The sequence below is a fragment of the Myodes glareolus genome, chromosome 7 (assembly GCF_982192425.1).
Source record: "Myodes glareolus chromosome 7, mMyoGla1.1, whole genome shotgun sequence".
NCBI lineage: Eukaryota > Metazoa > Chordata > Mammalia > Rodentia > Cricetidae > Myodes > Myodes glareolus.
The window spans coordinates 56,814,213-56,838,787 of record NC_142032.1 but is presented as its reverse complement, the minus strand read 5'-3'; the positions used below and the strand labels follow the sequence as shown (position 1 = coordinate 56,838,787).

Genomic DNA, 24,575 nt, shown 5'->3' with positions numbered 1-24,575 from the left:
AGCAGGGTGAGGAGTTGCAAGCAGTAAGCTGGTGCTTGGAGAATGCAGCAAGGGCAGTGGGGAGAAAAAAAATGAGTAGTAGCAGGCACCATGTGGGGCCCACGGTCTCAGGAAACAAAGGTATTTCAGGAACAGCGATTAAACAGAAGGACAATACTTCATCCTAGGGGTCAGGCTATTCTAGTCTCAGGTTCATTTGCAGATTTGTGATAGCATCGAATTTAGGAAGTCATACCACCCCAACTTTGTCCTTTCACAATATTTATCAGAGAAACTTGGCTGCATAACTCTAGGAGAAGGGTAACCAGCTTGGGTTACTTGCTACCTTGACTCTGATACCAGTGTCACAGTAAGGACTTACTTGCCAGGTCTGGTTTATGTTCACATCTTTTCCAGCTAACCTCAGGCTCGAGAGTTACTAAAAAGAGCTTGAAATAACCATGGCAGCTCATTGACTGGAGAACAAAGCCAGCAGTTCCTACCCAGAAAAATTCGAAACTCCTACCCCTCAACTCAACTGGACTCCAAATTCTACATTAGCAGATAACAAATGTGGTAGACTCCTCTAACTTAGGTATCTCAGAAAAACCTTGGAGTCATAACACTTCCTCCTTCTTCTCCACCCAGCTGTCTAAGAAACAAACACTGAAATCCAAGGGAGGGGTTATGACCGTGACAGGAACCCAAGATTACCTGTGTGCTGTGGCCCAAGTCAGGAGACCGCTCACTGTCGGAGCTGTTGGTCCTCTCACTCAGGGGCTTGGAGAGCTGCCGCTCCTTCAGGGGCGTGCTCCTCTTCTGCCGGGGTGTGTGTGTCCCTTCCACCTTGCTGATTGTAGCAGGGAGGGGGTTAACAGCCTTTCCAATCCCAAAGTCACATCAGCCCAACCACTCTTTCCCACATGCAATTGGCATTGAGTATGGCTGCAGGTCTGTGTTACCTGCTTCCTTCCTCTCTGGAGTACCTGGGGGAGGCAGAGCCCTGCAGATCTGTTTTGCTGGACTTCATAGGAGTTTTGACTTTTTCTGGTACAACTAGACTTGTGCTCACATCTCCAAACATGTCCTGATCAGTGATTTCCTGCCACAGAAAAGGTGACAAAGAATGTTACCTCTTTCTTGGTAACTGTGCAGGAGACTCCTCAGAGCCCTGCTAGAACCTATCTTCACTCTGAGGACCACCATTTTCCTGGGAGCATCTGAGTAGGCGCACACGGTTCTAATATTCTGATCCTAGGAGGAAATGTTTAACTACTGTCCCATTGTGCTGAACACCATGTGCTCCTACCCAGGCACAAGAGGGAGTAACTGATGACATGACTCCACTGCACCAACAGCTCTGCCTACTTAAGAGGCCTTTTGAAGCCTTCCCTGACCCCTGGACCACTTTCATAAATCAATCTTCACCCCTTACTCCTTGAAGTACCGCTCTCCCAGTATGTCAAACTTGCTTACCTGCTTGCATCTGCCTGTCTACCCTTCAATTTTTTTAAACTGATTCTTTTTGGGTTTCACACCATGAATCCAGATCCCATGATCCCATCTACCTCCCTGTCCCTTCATATCAGCCCACCCACTTTGCAACCTCCCCCCCCAAACAAAACAAAATTCAAAAGAAAAATAAGAACATAAACTAAAACCAAAACAACCAAACTAACATACCCTTCAAAAAATTTTAAGCATTCACTCCTTGAGAGATAACTTTACAAAGTACTCAATCTAAAATATAAACTTGACTCAAGAATAAAAAGATGGAGATAAGGTCATACGTATCCCAGTGCGGCTCTGAACTCCTAATCTTCTAGATCCTGCAAACAGGGATAACTGGCACACACCACTACATCCAGTTTTATGTAGTGTCAGGGCTTTATGCATATTAGGCAAGCATCTATCAAACTGAGTTATATCCCTAGCCCCAACCTTGAATTTGTATGCGCTAGGGATGAAACTTAAGAGCTCAAACATACTAGAAAAGAAGTCTACCAATGAGCTACATCCCTAGCCTGAACTGAATTTCAATGTAAATAGGGCCCTGGGACCATTAATTAGATCAAGAGAGAGCACTCCAGCATACCTGAACTACTATTTGCCTCTTTCCACTTCTATAGTTATCATGTATCCTGACTCCCATATGGATAAGGAAATCCTATGGCATGAATGCTTTGCACATCTGCCTACTTTCCTGGACAATGAGTTAAGATTAAGTCTGAGATTTGATCAGTCGCTGGAGAGTCTGAATCAGGAAGTGACAAGATTGAAATTTTATCTTGAAAAGATCACACTGTATTGGTTGTGTGTAGTATGGCAAGCAATGGGTAAGGAGGTAGGGGTTTATTTCAATTATTAGAAGTAATGGTACAGCAGGTCTTTAATCTTGGATAGACCTAATAATGCTTTATCATTTTGTTTATTACAGTGGCTACTTACTATAGAAGACATAAGCCTAAATACTCTTAGACTCAAGTCAATCACTAGAAGGTCTTGCCATGTGGCTCAGATGGCATTTTGTAAAGCTCCCTCTCCTTGCCATCCAGTCTAGCTCCTTGTCTCATTGGATATACATTTCCAGGTACCTTATGAGTGCAACCAACTCAGAGGATCTTCAGTCTGCATCCCAGGGCCTCCACTGAGCCTGGTTCAGATTTGCACAGGTGGCTTCCCCTGGGGAAGGCTTTGATAGCATCTTTGTATTCTCTGTGCTCAGCATTAGCAGGTGCATAATGAACAGTGTGCTTATGTGATGGTGTTCAACTGATTCAATTCTACTTCATGGGGGCTTTGAACTGCACTCCTAGGCAGTTCCAGCATCTCCTCAAAGGAGAAGCTGACCAGTGACCCTTAGAGGCTTTAACACCATGAGCTTCCTGAACATTGAAAAGGCAACAGGGATGGAGAAAGGGACAGATTCCCAGGACAAGACACTGGCCATTGTCTTTCAGAAGGAAATGAGGGTAAGAGTGAGAAACTAGCATTTGGTCAGTTCTACTTAGGGCAGAGCGGGAACATCTCTGGACGACTGGTCTGGAGGAGGACCTTGGCCTCACGGATGTGTCCCATTGGACACATGGATAAGGATTTCATGGGAAAGGAAACAGAATATTCTTTTTTTTAAAAATCTATTTATTTATTATATATAAAGTATTCTCGGTATTCTGTCTGCATGGATGCCTGCAGGCCAGAAGAGGGCACCAGATCTCATTACAGATGGTTGTGAGCCACCATGTGGTTGCTGGGAATTGAACTCAGGACCTTCGAAGGGCAGGCAATGCTCTTAACCACTGAGCCATCTCTCCAGCCCCCAAGGAACAGAATATTCACAAGCCCACAGATTAAGGCAAAATGTTCAAGATGGTCCTTTCTCAACATCTTTCTAAAAAGTAAATCTATTACTCAGTCCCTCCGTGTGTGTGTGTGTGTGTGTGTGTGTGTGTATTTCATTATGCTGCCTTGGCTGACGTAGAACTCATTATGTAGACTAGTAGACTAGGGTGGCCTTAAACTCACCTGCCTCTTGACGTGGGATTCTCTATACCACATTAGTTTCTGCCTCTTGACTAAAGGTTTTTCCCTATAGTTTTAAAGGTACAGAGATACCCTGAAGTGATCAAAGCACGGGACTAAAGCATACTTACCAGAGTATCTGTTTCAGTCAAGCTGTCATCTTGATTTTTAATCCAAGTAGATTTGACTTTTTCTAGAGCGGCCAATTCCATCTGAAAAAAAAAAAAGATTACTAATAATTAATTATCCCTAATCCAAATAACCAGCACTCTAACTTATTTTACTAGGTCCCCTAAGAAGCTTAATATATTTTCACTTCATCCTCAACCTCATGCAGCCTTTAATGTTTTCATCTTTTGAGAGGAGACGACATTTGTGTGTGTGTGTGAAAATTAAGCCCCAGAAGGGCCCATTTGTTTCAGGAAACAATTAAGTATGGATTGGAGAGATGACTCATTGAGCACTTGCTGCTCTTGTAGAGAACCTGGGTTTGATTCCTAGCACCCATATCACATAGTTCTCAACCACCTGTAACTCCAGTTCAAGGAGATCTAATACCTCTTCTGGCCTTTGAGGGCACTCATACTCAAATGCATATTCTCATATACATACAAAATTAAAAATAAATATTTTAAAAATCATTAAGTAAATGATACACTGGGGTACAGAACTAGAAACTCTACTCTTTGGTTTTTATAGACAGAGCTTCTCTGTGTAGCCCTGGCTGTTCTGGCTGTTGCTCTGTAGACTAGGCTGGCTTCAAAACTCCATCTGCCTCTGCCTCCTGAGAGCTGGGATAAAAGGTGTGTGCTACCAAGCATGGCTCAGAGTCAGAAATTCTGACTCCCTGTTATGTAGTGCAAAGGGGCTTAATGTTAGATGGTTTTCTGTTGAATCTGTAAAATTCTAACGTTTTTGCTTCAAAGGGACACATGGCATGGCACTTCTCTGCTTGTCAAAGAAGGTCTCAGTTCTGGACCTTCATTTTGAGACTAAAGATACCAATGGTAGTTAAATGTTTTGCTTGGTAGAAGGATCCAGAAAACCTTCTAACAGTATATTAATCAAAAGAGGTTCCATGTGAAGCTATCAAGTGTGAATTAATTCACTGTCTTATTAGCATTTCTCATAAATGCAAAGAGTTTATTAAGCAGACACAGATGCACAAGCAAGATTATTCATATTTGGTAATAATCTGGCCACACAAGCATCAAACCTACAGTTATAGGCCAAAGGGTGCAGATGTCAGTGAGGCACTGGCTTCAGAATTTCTTTCTTCTAAGGAACCAAAAGAGGAAGAAAATATTTAGGATATCCCACTTAATCTCAACACTCAAAGTTCTCTCTCTGTGTAAAACATACATCCAGAAGTGACAGGCTAATTAAGTCCAGGATGCTGCTGAGTAGCCAACAAGGGCTACAAAAGCAGCCTTGCTCTGCTACACTCCACCCAGGGTTTCTCCACCTGGACTGACATTTAGGGCTGCATCATCTGTGCACTGCAGGGTGTTCAGCAGTGTTCTTGGCCTTGAGTAGTAGTAGCTCTATCTTGTTGAGTTAAAATTTCTCCAATCAATGGCAAATGTCTTTTGAGAGGCAGACTATCTCTAGTGGAAAACCACTGTTCGAGGCCATCTGCAAGACAAGTCTGACATACCTGAGCTAGGCAGTGACCTCAGGGCTTGAAATGGCACCACCTGTGTAATGACTCATAGCCACACAGAACAGGTTGCCTCCAGACTGCACAACTAGTCCACTTACACGATGTTGATTGACCAGCATTACAGTCTAGAATCTCAGAGAAGCCCTGCTTGGTTGAACCTAGGGTAGAGCTCGGCACAAATTTCCAATGGGTGGTTTTGAGGTAATACGACTTGTCAAGCCCTGAAACCGTTACAGTGTTGTTGTCACAGCAGCATTTGGGAAGATCTATTCCCCATCTCTACAGGAGCTGTATTAAGGCATGTGACAAAGAAAAAGGAACACAATTCCTGACTTGTTGAAGCTCTGTTCCTGCTCAAATATCTGAAGGGATGGGCTGGGCTGTAGCTCAATGACCTCAGCATGTGCCTGTAAGTGAAGCACTGGTCTCTAATGCCATCACTGACAGTGTGATGAAAACCAGTAACTTCCAGCAGCAGGCAGTCTGAACTGACTATATCTTGGGAAGATGTCCTGAAGCACTCACAGCCTAAACTTACTCTTACCAACACAGAGAATCAAATTATGTGCTACTATGTGTTCGAGTCTTGAGAAAATTCCCTAACTGCCACAATTTGTGTCAGCAGTAATCCCTTCTGGTTCTAGCAATATATTGAATTCTTTAAATATTGGTGCTTACAAGTATAAGATTAAGAAAAATCTACAAGGGGCTGGAGAGATGGCTCAGAGGTTGAGATCACTGTCTGTTCTTCCAGAGACCTGGGTTCAATTCCCAGCAACCACATGGCAGCTCACAACTGTCTGTAACTCCAGTTCCAGGGCTCTGACCCCCTCAACAGACATACATTCAGGCAAACATCAGTGAACATAAAATAAAATTAATTATAAAACAAAATAAAAACCCACAAGTCTGAAGAATTGGTTGAGGGAATAACAGTACTTGATGCTCTTGCAGAGGATCCAGGTTCAGCTCGTGACACTCATAAGGTGGCTCACAACCATCTGTAACTCCAGTTCTAGGGGATACCATATCCTCTTCTAACCTCCATGGGCACCGGGCACATATGTGGTGCACATACATACACCAAGACAAAATATGCATACACAAATAAAATAAATAAAGAAAAGAAAATGAGGCTGATAATACAGCTCAGTGGTGGATAGTATCTACATAAGAAAGCTGAGTTCTAACCCTGTACCACAAAAAGAAAGAAGTTAAAAAGCTGGGCATGGTGGCACACGCCTTTAATACCAGCATTCGGGAGGCAAAGGCAGGCAGATCTCTGTAAGTCATGGGCCAGCCTGGTCTACAAAGTGAGTTTCAAGACAACCAGAGATACATAGAAAGACCTGAGACCCTGTCTTGAAAAAAACAAAACAAACTCCTCAAAAAACAAAACAAAACAAAAAAACCCTAACAGTGCTTAGCAACAGGAGTTCTCAAGGTGAGAGCAGAGGTGCAGGGCCCTTGGATCAACAATCACACTTTCTCCTCATCGACCCACATGAAGAGCATGAGCACAGCCTTGTTCCACCATCCCAGTGTCTTCATACTAAAGGATTCCACAGCTCTACACCCACACCAAGACATATGGGCTCTTCAAAATAGAATCTCAGCAGGGGAACAAAGAAAACCTGAGCTCTGGCCAAGGGAATCAGAATTTGAAGGACTTATGTATAAGACATTCATAGTCTATCAATTGTGGGACCCCAAAAGTGGAATGTGCTAAGGAATTGTACTTCTTGTAAGTCCATCAGTCAGCACACACTGCTGAGGACTGACCCACAGGATCTCACAGCATTCCCACATGGCCTTAAGAGCATGTGCTTTCCATGTAGGCTTTGAAGATGTGGAAACAGTCTTGAGAAGCAAGTCAATGGGAAAATGGAATAAAGATTCACTCTGGAAAACCCACCCTTCACAGTTAAGGATTTTATTTCCTTGTTTGTTTGAGATCAGCCTGTCTCTGTCTTCTAAGTGTTGGGATGAAAGCCATGTACTACTATGTCAGGCTTGTTTGTTCTTGCCAAATCAAGGGCCTATCAAACTAGCTACACTGCCAATTTCTGTCAATACTGAAACCCTTCTTTCCCTCCTAGGAAACAGCTCCTCCTCTTGCTGATTTAGTAGTCATGGGCATTGACTGAACAATCAGTGTATGCCATAATCTATGCTTACTGCTTCATGGTCACCAGCTTGGCCAACACCTTACTTATACTCTGTCACAGTAGTACATTGCCCATCGTTCGCAGAACACTGTACAGTAGCCCTCCCTTCAGCAGGTCCTGGGCTTCTTCCCACAGAGCTACTCTAAGTGATTCTAGTGTCAGTCATTTCTGCACATGATAGAGGCTTTCTGTAGGATTCTTCCTGTGGGGAAAAGCTGCTGAGTTATGCCCCAATGCTACAGCACACTAAATGCTGCCTCCTTGACTCCAGATCACCGTGAACATGCTTGAAAGGTGCTGGCGTGGAGATCAGCAAGCAGCAGGGTGAACTTTCTCCACAAGGTAATTTTTAATATGGGCGTGATTTTCCTTCTTTCAATTCTTTACTAGGAAACAGTTCTTGGTGGGGTGGGTTGCCAGCTGCTCTTTAATAATGAAGACAGATAAGATGGGAGACAGCCCCACCTGGTGGCAGAAGGAAGAAGGGTTGCTGAGATGCCCCAGAAGAGGGCACACAAAAGACAGGAGAGCCTGGCCAGCTGTGGACTGCTTGTCAGCAGATGGAGCGCCCCGTACCTTGAGCTCAGTTCCCCACAGTTAATAGCCACTGTGGGTGAGATGTGTGTTCTCCCCATGAACAAATGACTGCCTCATTGTGCCAAGGCAGCAACAACTGGAGAACTTCAACTTCTCTCAGCAACAGAGAAACATGGCCCTAACAGAACACCATAACTCAGTTCTAAAACTATATTCGATGACCATTTGCCTTTAATTGTGAAGAAAGTCACAACTTCTTCTCCAGGTCTAAGGAAGGCTTGGCATCCACAGGCTCCTATCTGTGACTAGCTGCTGGAGCCACAGGAGATCGCTCTCTCCTGCGCAGCAGGCAAATAGAAACCTGCTCACTAAACTGTACATTCTTCCAAAGTATTGCTCTCCCCTGAATCCTTCATCCAGCAAAACCTACACTACCTCCTGAACAGATCCCTTTGTCCTTGTCCTTTTATATTCTTTCTTTTCATAGCCCGAAGGCAGAATCAATACCCGCTGGCCAAATGGTATGCACTATGCCCTACACTCTCAGCTACCTCACAGAGGGGAAGGTCCTGAGGCAGGGAGAATGGCTCTATGCCATGCTGGAGCAGAATGAAAGAATACTCTACTCTTGGATTGCTAAACTCCCAGCCAGGGATCAGAGGAGCAAGATTGGAGCCACACTCAGAGACATGGAGGGCTCAGAGTGAGAAGCCAATACGATAGGCAGGTCCCTCTCCCACCCCTTTTCACCATGAGTCTGCTCACAGGGCTGGTGGTGTCTTTTCCGAGGCTGCCCTTGCTGTTGAGGCTGCCAATCTCCGTCTGTGAGCTGGACTGAGACATTCCCTCAAAGAAGGGCCTGCAGCAAAGAAGCACAGCGGAGTCAGCGGCGAAGGCTGAGTGGGGCCGCTGATCCAGGCAGGTCAACAGCCTAGGCTCTGAGAACACTTGTTAGGTAGGTTAGGAGTTGGTCAAGGGATTTCCAGAGACTCCTATCGGGATTTTTGTCAGTTAGAAGCAAAACATTGATCTCCAACAAGAGAATGAGAAGCTTGGAGATAATGAAAAGCCATGACTCCCTGGATGAAGTAGGAGAGGATGCAAGGACATCATGATGAAGGGAAAAGGGAGCCCTGGAGGCAGCCTAGGAGCAGCTCTGGGCCTCACTTGAGCTTGGGCTTTGGGGTGCTGAGGATGCTCTCTGTTTCCTCCATTTCAGGCCCACTGTCGCTGGGGTTGTACATCTCTAGACTGTCGTAGAGTTCGTCCAGATCCTCTTCCACTTCCCGAATCTGCTCCCGTGACACATGTTCTAGCCCAAAGCCTACCTGTGAGCGAAATAAAGATCTATGAATCTGGGGCTCTTTTTTATTATTAACATTTGTGGTTAGACAAACAACTGTCTTCTAGGTCATCGGTCAACTAGTATTCTCAGTAATTCCTTCTAGCGGGACATGCTAGCATCACGGTAGAGTAACCTTTGTGTCCTTTCTTTTCCTTTTTTTTTTTTTTTTTTTTTGAGACAGGGTTTCTCTGTGCCACCCTGGCTGTCCTGGAACTCACTCTGTAGAGCAGGCTCTAGGCTGTACTTGAACTCAGAGATCTGTCTGTCTCTGATTTCCAAGAGCTGTGATTAAAGGTGTGTGCCATACTACTACCACTGCCTGGCTCTTTGTCCTTTCTATGGTCTGATTCTGAGAGCAGGGGCATGCTGAGGTTACTTTCCCTCTCTGCTACTACTGATATCCATACCAGGGCTGGCACCAAGAGGAAGAGATGTGTTGATGTGCCTCCCAAGGAACAAGAAAATCCAGGTCTGATATGCTGGTCCATCTTCTGTTCTTCCTTCAAATTCAGGTACAAGCTGCTTTTCTTTGCAGCACACAGTGGGACAAAGACCTTTTCCCAACATTTTCTATCTTTATTCGTTTTTAGTTTACTTAAAAGCCTGTGTGAATGAAGACAGGACCCCCAGGGCCTAGGGGATTCTGTCAAGAGCTGACCAATGAGGACATATCACACTCGGGTTATCGCTCACTTGTAGCTCCTCTTGTGCTACGAGGAAAAATTAAATGGTTGGATTTGTCACTGCTGTCATTTGTCAATAGCAGAGAATTGATTATTGACTAACGATTGGATACAACTGTGCTAAGTGTTTCCAAATACACGAAACTGCACTCTCCATGTGATGCCTTTATTCTCTCTTCATGAAGCATAATGCTCTTCTCAGCTGCCTTCTCTCCTGGGCTCTGTTATGCATGCAAGTGGGCAGGAATCATTCTTCCATGATCCTGATGAACAGTGGCCACACAGGACCTAGGTGTGAAACTGGAAGTAAGGGGGTCATACCTCATCGGAGACTTTGAATCGTTTCAGGAGGGCCACAAACTTCTGTTTGATGTTAGGTTGCTGTGGGAACAAATCATACAAATTATTCTCAAGTGACACCTACTGAGGTCAATTAAAGAGAGTCAGTCTACCAGGCTCTTACCCTCACAAGGAACAGAAGAAAAATAGCTGGCAGATATAGCAGCTGCACTTGCACTGAAAACCTCTTTAGAAAGAGAGGCAAATGCCGATGCAGCCCAGGACCCTGGGCAGCTAGCTCAATGGAGATCTCATTCCCCAAGGAGGCCAATGATTTCCAGAGGTACAGCTCCAGCCCACCTTCTGTTCTGTCCAGCAGATGCAGGGACCAGCTGGTGAGTATCCTGTACCTACATGCTCAACATTTCAGAATGGCATTTGTCATCTTCTTGCACAACCATCTTGGGTAGCAGTCTTACCAACCCACTTAAGACTACTCCTGGAGTTTTTCCAACTCTGGCCCATCAGCCTGCAACGGACACTGCCAGAAGAGGTCATTTTTCCTTTGTGTCATGACTGTCCCTATGCACTCACCTGCTGTGTCATAGTTACTTGCTGGGATGAGTTTACACTTCTAGGCTCTAGAATTCACTGATGGCCCTGCCTAGGCTCCTTGATCCATGTTTCTTGTTCTGATTTAGGTACCAGGCTTAGTTTGTGGTCACACATATTTCTGGCCTAAATAGCCAGACCCTCATGTGGGAATGGAAACAACTGACATGCACTTGAGAATGAGAGTAGTGGCTGACCATAGACCCTCTGTCCAGAAACTGATGGAAGCAGATGCAGAGATCCACGGTCAAGCACTGGGCTGAGCTCCAGGGGTCCAGTCAAGGGTAGCAAAGAAGGATTATGTGAGTGTGTGTGCGTGTGTGCATGTGATCATGATGGGGCAACCCACAGACAGTTGACCCAAGCTGGTGAGGGCTCAGGGACTCTGGACTGATAGCTGGGGAGCCTCCCTGGGATCAAACTAAGTACTCTGCATGTGGGTGGCAGTTGTGTGGCTTGGTTTGTCTGTGGGATCCCTGGCAGTGGGACCAGGAACTATTCCTGGAACATGAGCTAGCTTTTTGGAGCCCATTCCCTATGGTAGGATGCCTTACTCAGTCTTGATCAGCAGGGAGGGCTTGGTCCTGCCTCAGTTTGACTCCTCATAGGGAGTCAACAAAGTCTGAGTAGTGGATAGGGGGGTGAACAGAGAGGTGGGGGAAGTAGGAGGGGAACTGTGGTTGGTATGTAAAATGAATTTTTTTAAAAAAAGAATGAGAGTAGTGGGAAGAGTATGATCAGCAAGGGAGAAATCCAAGTTCATACTGACAGAGAAGTTAAGACATAACAAGTCCATCACTGAGAAAAAAGTACTCTTGGTGGGGAAAGAAGAATGTGCATGGACAGAAGGAGACAAAATAAAGGATTGTTACCAAGTGTCCAGAAACACAAGTGGGAAGTACCTACAGCTTCTGGTAATGTCTCTGGGAGATGGATATTATCACTGATCTCTGGCTATAAACTGGTAATGCTATGGAAAAGACCACAGGAGAGGGGACTTAGGAAGCTCAGGAGGTATCCTTTGGGGGATAAAAAGACTTTCTTATAATCGCAGAGCAGAAAAGATAAAGACTCAGAAGAAGGAACAGTAAGGAGGTCTTACAGCTGTTTTCCTTCTGGAGTTTAAAGGAGGAAGGGTTGGTTTCAGGGGACCTGTCCTCCCAACAGGGCTTGAAAACCTGGGAGAAGGGGGCAGATCTTATGCTCTGAGTCACTGATACAAAGGGGAAGCGAGGGCTTGCTCTTGAGTCTTATGAACTCCATGCAGAGGTTAAGAGTGCTATGTCTTGGTAGGAGGCCAGGCTGGGATGTACCTTTGAAAATCATTTGGCCTTAATTTTACCCCGAAGGAGAAAAAAACCCCACTTTTAGGGTATTAGTCTCTCAAATGGCCCTGTGCTTGAGAGAACCAGAATGAGATTTTTTTCTTCCTAGAAGCTCTTGGTACTTCTGACCATTTTATTCCCTAGAATACAGGAGCTCCTGGATCAGTCAGAGGTCACTGAAGACCTCAGGTTTTAGCTTCTCAGCCCAGGACTCCAATTTTAATATGTGCTCAAGAAATCTTAGTTAGGAGACATAATTCAAACACTGTCAACTTCAAGGTTAAGAACTGTATCTAACGTAACTGAATCTCTCAAGCCCAGAGTTTCTGCAGTTCTCCAGTACTAGTCCAGCACAGCAATAACCTAAAAGGCTGGCTTTACTCTGCAGTAAACAGTGCACCACTTGACACAATCATCCAGAGAGGAAAAATCTGAGGCATTATGCTCCTTAAAGAAATATCTGGATTGTTTTAAGATTTAGAAAAACGGTTATAGCCTTCTTTCTATTCTGCATTATCTATGGCCTATAATATTCTGTGTACCACCGGGGTTCCTAACATGCTGATTCTTAGTGGGTGGTAGTAGGGGTGCTGGTGATATATCAGAATATTGAGAGTGTGACCCCAAGTAGACAGGGTTCAAAACCCCACAAGGTCTTAATGTACCACTCACTCCTCACCTACTTTAGACCAAGAATCTGAGTTGTGCCATGCCCGGGACCTGGGTGGCTCACCCTAGTGATGGCTGAGGTTGAGGTCAGTTTCCTCCGAGTCTTCTTGACTTTCCGAAGATCCTCATCTTCGTAGAACAGGTCCTGAGTGAGCAGGAAACAGAATGAGCTGGGAAATTCAAGGCGCCTCTCAAACACTGTACAGAAGAGTCATAGGAAGTTACCTGCCCATGCAATGGGTCATCACTGCCTTCCTGCTCTGAGGAGAAGCTTTCTTCCTCTTCTTCGGAGTAGTTGTCGATATCTGGGGAGCGATCTAGAACAAACACTCTGGTAAGAACCTTGACCTGATTTGATCTAAATGACTTTCAAGAACAGGGATCAATAGGACTGGGTTGGAGAGGGAAGGGTCACATAGAAAGTCATGGCCACACATTACTTTCAGGGATCTATAAGTGCCTCTTTCTTGGGCACTTTTCATGTATGTTTGACTCAGCTTTTCTAGGATGAAGGCCAGTGCACTGGCTCCCTTATCTTCTATAGTGTCTGCAGACATTGCATATATATATATATATATATACACATATATATATGTATATATATTAAGATTTTATTCATTTATTATGTATACAGTGTTCTGTCTGTCTGTATGTTTGCAGGACCAAAGGAGGTACCAGATCTCATTATCGATGGTTGTGAGCCACCATGTGGTTGCTGGGAATTGAACTCAGGACCTCAGGAAGAGCAGTCAGTGCTCTTAACCTCTGAGCCATCTCTCTAGCCCCTTGCATATATATTTTTAAAAATTATTTAAAAATTTACTTTATGTGTATAAATGTTTTGCCTGCATGTATTTATATGTGCCACATGTGTGTCTGATGCCCTTGGATGTCAGAAGAGAGTGTCAGATCTTTGGGAACTAGAATTAGGATGGTTGTAAGCTACTACATGGATGCTTGGAGTCAAATCCAGAGCCTCTGAAAGAGCAACATGTGCTCTAAACTCCCGAGTCATCTCTCCAGCCCCACTGTTTATATCTTACCAGACAGTTTAGACTTGATTCCTTCATGGTCAATGGGCTGGCTGGATAAAGAATAGATTTTTATTTCTGCCACAGGCACAGAGACATCCTTCACGTTGCTGTGCAGGCCAAGCACCAAAGCACCCTCGTTAGGGTGTTGCATCACCTGTGAGCAAAGTATATAATAAAACACCTTAGCCAGTGCCAGGTTATCACTATAATAAACCCACATGACATGTAACAATGCCAACAGCATTCTGTTAATGTATTTTCCTTCTCACTTCCAAATATATGCCTACTGCTTTTAAGGGTTTACTTTAAAAACTATCTCCAGGAGATAGAGATGGCTCAGGGGTTGTGAGTGCCTGAAGTTCTTGTAGAGGACCTGCGTTCTGTTCCCAGCATCTATGTTAGGTGGCTTACAACCACCTGTAAATCTAGCTCTAGGTAATCCAACACTCTTTTGGCCTCCTTAGATACGTGTATTCATTGCACATACTGCAACACCCCCATACTCATAATTCAAAAATAATAATAAATCTCAAAAAGAAAAAAAATCCTGCAGTTGCTTCTAAGCTATTAGCGATGCTGAACCTGGCAATTTAAAACAACAACAACAACAACAACAACAACAAACAACAATACCGCTACCTCTAGAAATACCAGCTGCTAATCAGGGTCATGTGCTTATAGACAATAACTGAGGCCGGGCAGTGGTGGTGCACGTCTTTAATTCCAGAATTTGGGAGGCAGAGGCATGTGGATCTGTGAGTTTGAGACCAGCCTGGTCTACAGAGTGAGTTCCAGGACAGCCAGAGATACTTAGAGAAGCTCAGTCTCGAAACAAAACAAAATGAAACAACAAAACAACTGAGGCCTGAGGCTGAAAATGGTTGCCAATCTCCAGGGTTCCATGTTAAATTAAGTCCTTTACATGAATACTAGCTTTTGAGTCTGGGTAAGGCCAGGCCTGTATGCATGGTTGGTCAGCTGTGTGGCAGTGAAAATAAAAGAGCCAGAAAACAGGAAAATGGCAGGGCTTGGCCCAGGTGGAAGAGTGGGATGATGCTGTTAATTCCTCCCCACAGTACCTCATCCTCAAATAAAACCTCAAGAGGTCAGGAAGATGGGTTGGGAGAAGACACAAACACATTACCAGAACCGTAACATTTTTTCTATTCCACTTATTATTATTTTTTGAGACAAGTTCTCCCAATCTATCCCTGCCTTTTCAGGAACTATGTATAGACCAGGCTGGTCTCTAAGTCACAGAGATCCACCTGCCTCTGCCTCCTGAATGCTGGGATGAAAGGTGTGTGCAGCCAAATCCACTGTGTTTCATTTATTAAGGTACAGATAATTTAAAAAGCCTTCTTTCAGCATCTTTTTTTTTCTTTCTCTTTCTTTTCTTTCTCTGGCATACAGGAGTACTGTGTAAATGAGCAGAATATCAAGGAAAATGGGAGCTTAGTTTCTTGCTGTTGGAGAAAGGAACTTGATAGGAAGAAGAAGGAAACAAGATCAGGCCCTATGCTATTGGGTTGGAACAGAAGTAAGCACAGTGTGCTCTGGGTGGGATAGCTATGCATAAACAGGAAATGGTCATGGTGTGTTCATGTATACACACCTTCTAGTTTCTTAGTTCTTTCAGCAGAAGTTATTCCGGTTGTGCACAGGAGCACTGCTAGGATTCTGATCTGATTTTTTTTTTTTTTAAATCCCGGACAGGGTCTCGATATATAGCTCTGGCTGTCCTGGAACTCACTAGTAGACCAGTCCTGCCTTGAACTCATAGAGATCCAGCTGCTTCTCTGCTTCTGCCCCCAAATACTTGGATTAAAGGCTTGTGCTATCACACCATGCCTGACGCTACCTGATTTTCTTTAAAATTATTTATTTATTTATTTATTTATTTATTTATTTATTTATTATGTATGCAATATTCTGTCTGTGTGTATGTCTGCAGGCCAGAAGAGGCACCAGACCTCATTACAGATGGTCGTGAGCCACCATGTGGTTGCTGGGAATTGAACTTAGGACCTTTGGAAGAGCAGACAATGCTCTTAACAGGCAATGCGCTTAATCACTGAGCCATCTCTCCAGCCCCCACTATCTGATTTTTAAAGTACTGTTTGCCACTAAAACACCCAGAAGCCTCAGAAAATCAGCTCTTCCAGGACTGGGTCAAGGCAAGAACAAGATAAGCTTGAGCTATTTTGTACCAGAAAGTAAGATGGCCTATAAAGAAGGAAGGGTCTTATCAAAAACGACACAGAAGACAGCTTGGAAGAGCTCTTACTGGCCAAACTAGAGCATTTTATTTAAATTAAAATTTAACCCCATCCAAAAAAAACCCCACAAGAATCCACAGTCCATAACTGACAGAAATAAGTAGATCAAATGGTAAGTGGAGGAAGAAAGAAATGCTCTATTTGTCAACTGACCAATACAGAAGGGATAGCTAGTTTAGAAATTCACAGTTGGACAGGCATCAAAATAGTAACTAATTCAGTTCAAAATCATTAATAGGTGGGGGCTAGGGAAATGTCTCAGTGGGTAAAATTTCACTATGTAAAAGTAAGAACATATGTCTGGGTCCTCAGAACTCATGTAAAGACAGATGCAATAGTTCTACAGTAGCATGCTTCTGTAATCCTAATGGCTCTGACACTGAGATAAAAGGTGGAGCCAGGAATATCCCTGGAAGTCCATGGGCCAGTTAGCCTAGAATACATGGATATAAACAACCAAAAGACCCTGTTTCAAACAAGCTAGAAAGCAAAGACCAACACTTGAGGTTGTCATCTGATCTCCACAAGTATGTCATGGCATGTTTACACCCATATTCCATAATACACCTTTACATACCCACTCACGCACATATAAAAATAATTAATACATTAATCAGTGAAAGATACAATAATATAGTCTCAAATACTTCTATATAAAATATTTTTCACTAATGAGGACAAAATACATTTTCTTCTCTTCCTTCCTTCCTTCCTTCTTTCTTTCTTTCTTTCTTTCGTCCTTCTTTTTTTTTTTAAATATTTTATTTATTATGTATACAATATTCTGTCTGTGTGTATGCCTGGTGGCCAGAAGAGGGCACCAGACTCCATTACAGATGGTTGTGAGCCACCATGTGGTTGCTGGGAATTGAACTCAGGACCTTTGGAAGAACAGGCAATGCTCTTAACCTCTGAGCCATCTCTCCAGCCCCTTTCTTTCATCTTTCAAGACAGCGTTTCTCAGTGTAGCCCTGGCTGTCCTGGAACTAACTCTGTAGAGCAGGCTGGCCTTGAACTCACAGAGATACACCTGCCTCTGCCTCCTGAGTGCTGGGATTAAAGGTGCGCACCATATCACCTTTCACTACACAAATTAACGTGCAGCTGTGCAACCCATACTGTGTTGGAAAGAAGACTGCTTCTTTGGTAGTTATTTTGACAAAAATGTAGACACTGAACCTAATTTAGAGACAAGGACAGAAAAAAACAGACTGAGGAACACTTGATAAAGTAACTAGCCTGTACTCTTCAAGAACCTGCATCAGTGGTAGTGTACACCTTTAATCCCAGAACTCAAGGGCAGAGAGAGGCATGTGAATCTCTCTGAGTTTGAGGTCAGACTAGTCTACAGACCGAGTTCCAAGACAGTAAGGGCTGTTACACAAAACACTGTCAAAAAAATAAAAAATAAAAAATAAATAAATAAATAAATAAATAAATAAAAAAGACCTACATCACAGTCATAAAAAGCAAAGAAGATATGAAGATCACCTCAGACTGATGGAGCCCAAAGAAATATGACAAAGAAATGTAATGAACCAACTTCTAGGTCTCATCATGGGTCTTGGGAAGTTCACTGAGACATGGTGAAGTACACCATGAGGCTGGGGATTATGAGTTAGACAGAACCTTATGTTAGTGTCAACATTCTGACTGTGGTGGGCAATGAAGCTTAGGTAGGACAGTATCCTCATGCTTAGAAAATTAAAATGGTATAACATTAATATGTAATGGTATAATGGGGCTTCATGCAACTGTCAAACTGCTCAGGAAAACAACAACAACAACAAAAACCCAGCAGGTGGTGACACATACCTTTAGTCCCAGAACCTAGGAAGCAGAGGCGGGTGGATCTCTATGAGTTTGAGGTCAGCCTGGTCTAATCAGTCCCAGAACAGCCAAAGCTATATAAATTCTCTTTCAAAAATCAAAAAACCAACAAACAAACCCTATAAAAGAATAGCCACATTATACAGAGAGACTATCTAAGCATAATAATGTGTTATCAAGGAAAGTATTTTGGTGACTCTGCATACAGAAATTTTTTTCATTATTCCTACTAAAACTAACTTAAAAATACATACATACACACACACATATGTGTATATATTAAAGTTAGAGCTGGTCCTGATGATGTACCTCTAGTACCATTTACGTGGAAAGCTGGAGTAGGAGGACCACTTGAGTCTAGGAGTTTGGGCCTAGCCTGGGAAACATAGCAAGACCCATCTCAAAAGAAAAAGGGAGCTAGAGCAACAGCTTAGTGTTTAAGAAGACATGTTCTTAACCAGACTTGGGTTCAGTTCCCAGAACCCACATGGTAGTTCATAACCATCCATAACCAGTTTCAGGAGGCACATGATCCAGACATGTATTTGAGCAAAATTCTAATACCCATAAAATAAGATAAATAAGTATTTTTGTTTTGTTTTGTTTTGTTTTGTTTTTCAAGACAAGGTTTCTCTATGTTGCCCTGGCTGTCCTGGAACTTGCTTTGTAGAACAGGCTGGCCTTAAACTCACAGAGATCTGCCTGCTGTGCCTCCTGAGTGCTGGTATTAAAGATGTGCACCATCACTGCCCTGCTAAGATAAGTAAATCTTAGAATGAAGTTTAAAAAGTTAAAAGAAAATACTCTTGTGTTAGAGAAAGTAATTGATAAAGCTAGTTATAGACTGAAGAATTTCCAACAAAATAATTAATCTACAAAGAAAAAAGAAATACCTGCCTGCTGGCTGTTGAAATCATTTGTAGGACCACAACAGACTTAGAGGCCTGCAGTCTAAGACTGTATTCTGCTTACCTCTGCCATGTTGATAAGTCCCATAGCCAAGGTTTTATAGCCCAAGATAGTCCGGTTCTTATACCGCTTCCTCCTTTGCAACATAATCTGCAGTTTGTTGGCATCTCGCTTGAGGAAATGAGGGTACTGAAGAGGAAAACAGTTCAGATGGTTAGTCAGCTCATGCATGGGTCAGGTCCTGCTAGAGGACTGTGCTTCAGTTTCTCTTGCTTGTTAAGAGTGACTGGTCAGGCCAGGCGGTGGTGGCGCACGCCTTTAATCCCAGTACTTGGGCACTTGGGAGGCAGGGGCAGGTAGATCTCTGTGAGTTCGAGGCCAGCCTGGTTTACAAGAGCTAGTTCCAGGGAAGGCACCAAAGCTACAGAGAAACCCTGCCCACCCCCCCAAAAAAAATTGGTCAGAATAAGAAAACCCACCAGAGGGGCTGGTTCTGCAGGGTACTGGTATGGTTTACCCAAGCTTAGGAACATCTTTCTCTGCCATCTGGACAGGTGTTTCTGCGTAGGGTTACAAGGATTATGATGAGAGATGCTCTAAGAAGGACGAAGAGAGATGGATGGATACAACCATATGATAGAAGTGAGTTCTTGCTATGGGATAATGCTCTTTTATCCTATAAAGATTTGCCACTCATATTGGTTTAATAAAACACCGAGTGGCCAGTAGTCAGGCAAGAAGTATAGGCAGGGCGACCAGACTAGGAGAATTCTGGAAAGAGGAAAGGCTTGGTCTACAGTCACCAGTCAGACACAGAGGAAGAAAGATGAGAATGCCTCACTGATAAAAGGTACCAAGCTACATGGCTAACACAGACAAGAATTATGGGTTAATTTAAGTTGTAAGAGCTAGTTAATAATAAGCCTAAGCTAAAGGCCAAACAGTTCATAATTAATATAAGCCTCTGTGTGTTTCTTTGAGACTGAACAGCTGCAGGACTAGGTGGAACAGAAACATGTCTTACAAGTTCTGTTCTTACTGATTCAGACAGTAAGGAGAGGGGAAAGGCCAAGGGTAGAGTGGAGGCTCAATGGTAGCTGCTAGTCATATATGGTCAGGTAAGGGGAGACTGGGCCTCAGCACCCAACTCAGCAGCATATCCAGTACACTGGCTCAAAGACTTCTCAGGCCTTCCAAGTTAGTCTTTAGTACACAGGTGACTTTTTTCTTTCCTGAAGCTAGGCTCTAGCAGTTTTTGGAGAAAAAAAGTTTTAAAACTATTTGAGGACTAAACTATTATAGCATGTTAGAAAACTTAAAGATTTAGAAAATTCTGACCTGAAGGGAGAAGGTTAACTGGAGCTCTGTTTCTACCAGGCCACTTGCTGGAAGGATGATCTCATTGGAGCGAAGAATCCTTTTTGAACCCTGAAACCAAAAAAACTTCTGTCAAAGTGGTGTCACTAAAAGTTAGACCAAAAGAACAACTACCGTGCTGTGGGACACTCAGGATCTGTGAGTGTCCTCCCCACAGGTCTGCTGTGCTGTGGGACACTCAGGATTGATAAATGCCCTCCTACACAGGTCTGCTTTTACTCTTGCTAGGTTTATTTGGCAAGTTACAATTATTTTATTTTATTTATTGTCATTTTTTGTGATGCCGAGTACTGAAATCATGGCTTTGTAAGCGCCTACCACTGATCTACACTCTTAGTCCTTTAGACTATTTTAGATACAACTGTACCAGATGAACATGCATAGAAGCATAATTCAGCTAGGTGAGTTGACTAAATTTATAGCCTCCATCTTAAGTGGGGTAAGTAACATTGCCTAGGAACCGTGTCATAATGTCTTAAGTATATTCTCTGTAATCTCTCTTCTTTTTTCTTTTCAAGACAGGGTTTCTCTGTAGCTTTTGGAGCCTGTCCTGGAACTAGCTCTTGTAGACCAGCCTGGTCTCGAACTCTCAGAAATCCACCTGCCTCTGCCTCCCGAGTGCTGGGATTAAAGGCATGTGCCACCTCTGCCTGGTCTCTTCTTACATGATATACTATACCTTCTCAGTTTCCCTAACATTGAACCCTTAACAAACACTTCCTTAATGCTGCTAACCTTGATTCTCTTCTCTGAGAAAGCTAGTGCAGCTCCTACTTCATAAACCTGCCCCTGGGCTTCTATCCTCACAGTACCCTCCCTTCCCTTCTGTCACAGACAACTACCCATGTTCCCATCCGAGGTTGAGGGAGCACCCTGCTTGGGGACTAAACTCCTTCTAAAGGCACTACTGAAGCCATTCTTTCTTTTCACATAACCAATGTTCCTCACTGTCCTAGATCATTCTCATAAGCAAATGTGCTATTATTTCCAACAAAGCAAACAAACCCCTCCTGCCTCACAGGTGTGTCTTTTCACAGTAGACTTCTTTTTTTGAGTCCCCTATTCCCATTTCTCCTAATGCATTTCAGCTGCTCTATGTCACCTCTGCTCCATCAAACTACCACTACAAGATGGGTGAGTGACTCTCTTAATGAGTCTGATGGCCTAGGTCCCTTCTTGTTGTTTCAATTCCCTCTGTTGCTGTAGGTACTCTTGTTCTGAGTCCTTCCAGACTTCCTGGCACTGAAGGGTTAGAGCTCTAATTTCTATTCACTCCCTTTACTCCTGTTACTTCCCGGCCCTCTTTTCTGACATGTCTCCACTGTTTCACTAGCCCTCAAACAACACAATAAACTGAATTTCAGGTTTCCCTATAATTTGCTCTACCCCAGTCCTCCCTGCCTCACCAAACAGCAGATTCACTCTCTCAACTCGCTGAGTCTTCTCAGTCAACCCCGGCTCTCACCCAAATCACCACTAGTATAGGGAGTGTGTTATTATCTAGCACTCCTGATTACCCACTTTGAGTAACAGGGAACAAGAGCTGGGTGGGGGACTCTGCCTTTAAACTCTACTCCTCCCGGTCTCACTGACTTCCCTTTCCTCTCAATTCTGTCAGACATACTAGACCCAACAAAGCTAGAGAAGTCAGAGAACCTAGAGTTGGCCATGTTAGACAAAAACAGGCCACAGCTAGACATCTGAGAGCCGGACGGACAGCACCATGGCTGTGTAGGGCTTTCTGGCTGGCTTTTCTCTCTACCTAGAGAACGCCTCTTGAATCTGTGTAGCTCACTACCTTGGTTTTGCATAAACGTCATCTTCTTAGGCCTACATCCATCACCACCTGTAATCCCTTCATCCCTTTATCTTGTATTTTCTCCAAAAGTCGTATCACTTTCCAAAAGTAGCAGGCCTCACTATTTGAACTTTCATCACCTAAATACATGCTGTTAAGAACTGTAAAAATTTCTGCTTCTCTCACAGGAGTGAAAACCCAAGTTCTAACCCCAGAACATACATAGAAAGAGCCTGGTGTAGTGGTGTGCACCTGTAATCCCAGGTGCTGGAGAGACAAAAACAGAAGAATCCTTGGGGCTTACTGATATTCAGTCTAACCTAATTGGAGAGTTCTAGGCCACTGAAGAGAGAAATCTTGTCTTTTAAAAATTAAACGTGGACAACATTGTGGAATAATATCCAGGATTGTCCTCTGGCGCGCGCGCGCGCGCACACACACACACACACACACACACACACAGAGAGAGAGAGAGAGAGAGAGAGAGAGAGAGAGAGACCCCTTTCTACACACAAACACCTTCTATCCCAAATACGCTCTCTGGGGCTGGGGATGTAGCTCTATCTCTAGGACTGTCTGGATGGTAAGCTTCTGAAAGAAAGCTGCACATGTAGGTAACAGGGCGTAGAAAGCAGCCTACAGTCAGGTCTGGCCCCTTTGAAGCATGCTACATGACTATTCTTATCTTTCTGTCCTTCCGGGAAGATTTAATTTCCATGAGTCTCAATATTGGATTCCTGAGGGCACTACCAACTTGGGTTCCTTTTCAGGATTATTTTTAATACCCTTAAATCTTATTTGTCTATTTTTAATTTTTATTTTATATGTATGGGTATTTTCCTTCATGAATTTCTGTGTTCTATGTGTGTGCTGTAACTAAAGGCCAGAAGAGGTATTGGATACCGTGAGACTGGGGACCCACCAGATGGCACTGAGGATGGAACCCAGGTCCTCCCTCCGGAAGTGCTCTTAATTACTAAGCCACCTCTTAAGCCACTTAGCAATTTCTTTCTTCCTTCCTTCCTTTCTTTCTTTCTTTCCTTCCTTCCGTCCTTCCTCCCTCCCTCCCTTCTTTTTGTTGTTTTTGAGAAAGGGTTTCTCTGTAACTTTGGAGCCTGCTCTGGAACTAGCTCTTGTAGACCAGACTACCCTCAAGTTCACCGAGATCCACCTGCCTCTGCCTCCGAGTGCTAGGATTAAAGGTATGCGCCACCACTGCCCAAACACTTAGCTATTTTTTTAATTTAATTTCTTTTGGGGGGGGTTTGAGATAAGGTTTCTCTGTGTAGCCCTGGTTGTCCTGAATCCCACTCTGTAGACTAGGCTGGCCTCAAACTCACAGAGATCTGTCTGTCCTTGCCTCCCAAGTGCTGGGATTAAAGGGTGCATGACCACTATTAATTTAATGTTTAAAAGCTGTTTATGCATCTTACCGAAAGCAACCTACAGTTTCAATGCAATGCCCATCAAAATCCCAGCAAAATTCTTCAAAGACCTCGAAAGAACGGTACTCAACTTCATTTGGAAAGCAAAAAACCAAGGATAGCCAAAACAATCCCGGACAATGAAAGAACTTCTGGAGGCATCACAATTCCTGACTTCAAACTCTACTACAGAGCTATAGTACTGAAAACAGAAGACCCGGATATCAACCCATACACCTGATATTTGATAAAGAAACAAAAAATATCAAATGGAAAAAAGAAAGCATATTTAACAAGTGGTGCTGGCATAACTGGATATCAACATGTAAAAGAATGAAAATAGACCCATGTCTATCACCATGCACAAAACTCAAGTCCAAATGGATCAAAGCCTCAACATAAAGCCAGACACACTGAATCTCATAGAAGAGAAAGTGGGAAGTACACTTGAATGCATTGGCACAGAGAACCACTTCCTAAACAGAACCCCAGCAGCACAGACATTGAGAGAAACAATTAATAAATGGGACCTCCTGAAACTAAAAAGCTTCTGTAAAGCAAAGGACACGGTCAACAAGACAAAACCACAGCCTACAGAATGGGAAAAGATCTTCACTAACCCCACATCAGACAGAGGTCTGATCTCCAAAATATACAGAGAACTCAAGAAATTGGACACCAAAAGATCACATAATCCAATAAAAAAAATGGAGTACAGACCTAAACAGAAAACTTTCAACAGAGGAATCTAAAATGGCTGAAAGACACTTAAGAAAATGTTCAACATCCTTAAGTCATCAGAGAAATGCAAATCAAAACAACTCTGAGATTCCATCTAACACCTGGAAGAATGGCCAAGATCAAAAACACTGATGACAACTTATGCTGGAGAGGTTGTGGGGAAAAGGGAACACTTCTGCATTGCCAATGGGAGTGCTAGCTGGTACAATCCCTTTGGATGTCAGTGTGGCAATTTCTCAGAAAATTAGGAAACAAGCTTCCTCAAGACCCAGTAATACCACTTTGGGGTATATATCCAAAGGATGCCCAATCGTGCCACGAGGACATGTGCTCAACTATGTTCATAGCAGCTTTGTTTGTCATAGCCAGAACCTGGAAATAATCGAAATGCCCCTTGATCG

The 24,575-nt window shown here is 43.5% G+C and overlaps 1 protein-coding gene across 2 annotated transcripts in view; it reads right to left on the bottom strand.

The window, feature by feature from the left end:
• Positions 1 to 24,575, bottom strand: part of Pacs1 (phosphofurin acidic cluster sorting protein 1) — a 131,884-nt gene that overhangs the window by 10,448 nt on the left and 96,861 nt on the right. Inside the window, exons 3-13 of one of the 2 annotated variants that reach the window (XM_048457925.3) lie at positions 20,173 to 20,262; positions 18,898 to 19,023; positions 13,826 to 13,970; positions 13,008 to 13,099; positions 12,847 to 12,927; positions 10,219 to 10,278; positions 9,037 to 9,197; positions 8,635 to 8,728; positions 3,633 to 3,713; positions 942 to 1,081; positions 694 to 829 (exon numbers count right to left, since the gene is read on the bottom strand). In XM_048457925.3, the coding sequence (XP_048313882.2) occupies positions 694 to 829; positions 942 to 1,081; positions 3,633 to 3,713; positions 8,635 to 8,728; positions 9,037 to 9,197; positions 10,219 to 10,278; positions 12,847 to 12,927; positions 13,008 to 13,099; positions 13,826 to 13,970; positions 18,898 to 19,023; positions 20,173 to 20,262 (1,206 nt within the window). The remainder of the gene's footprint in view (positions 1 to 693; positions 830 to 941; positions 1,082 to 3,632; positions 3,714 to 8,634; positions 8,729 to 9,036; positions 9,198 to 10,218; positions 10,279 to 12,846; positions 12,928 to 13,007; positions 13,100 to 13,825; positions 13,971 to 18,897; positions 19,024 to 20,172; positions 20,263 to 24,575) is intronic. The other variant, XM_048457926.3, reaches the window with a different exon arrangement.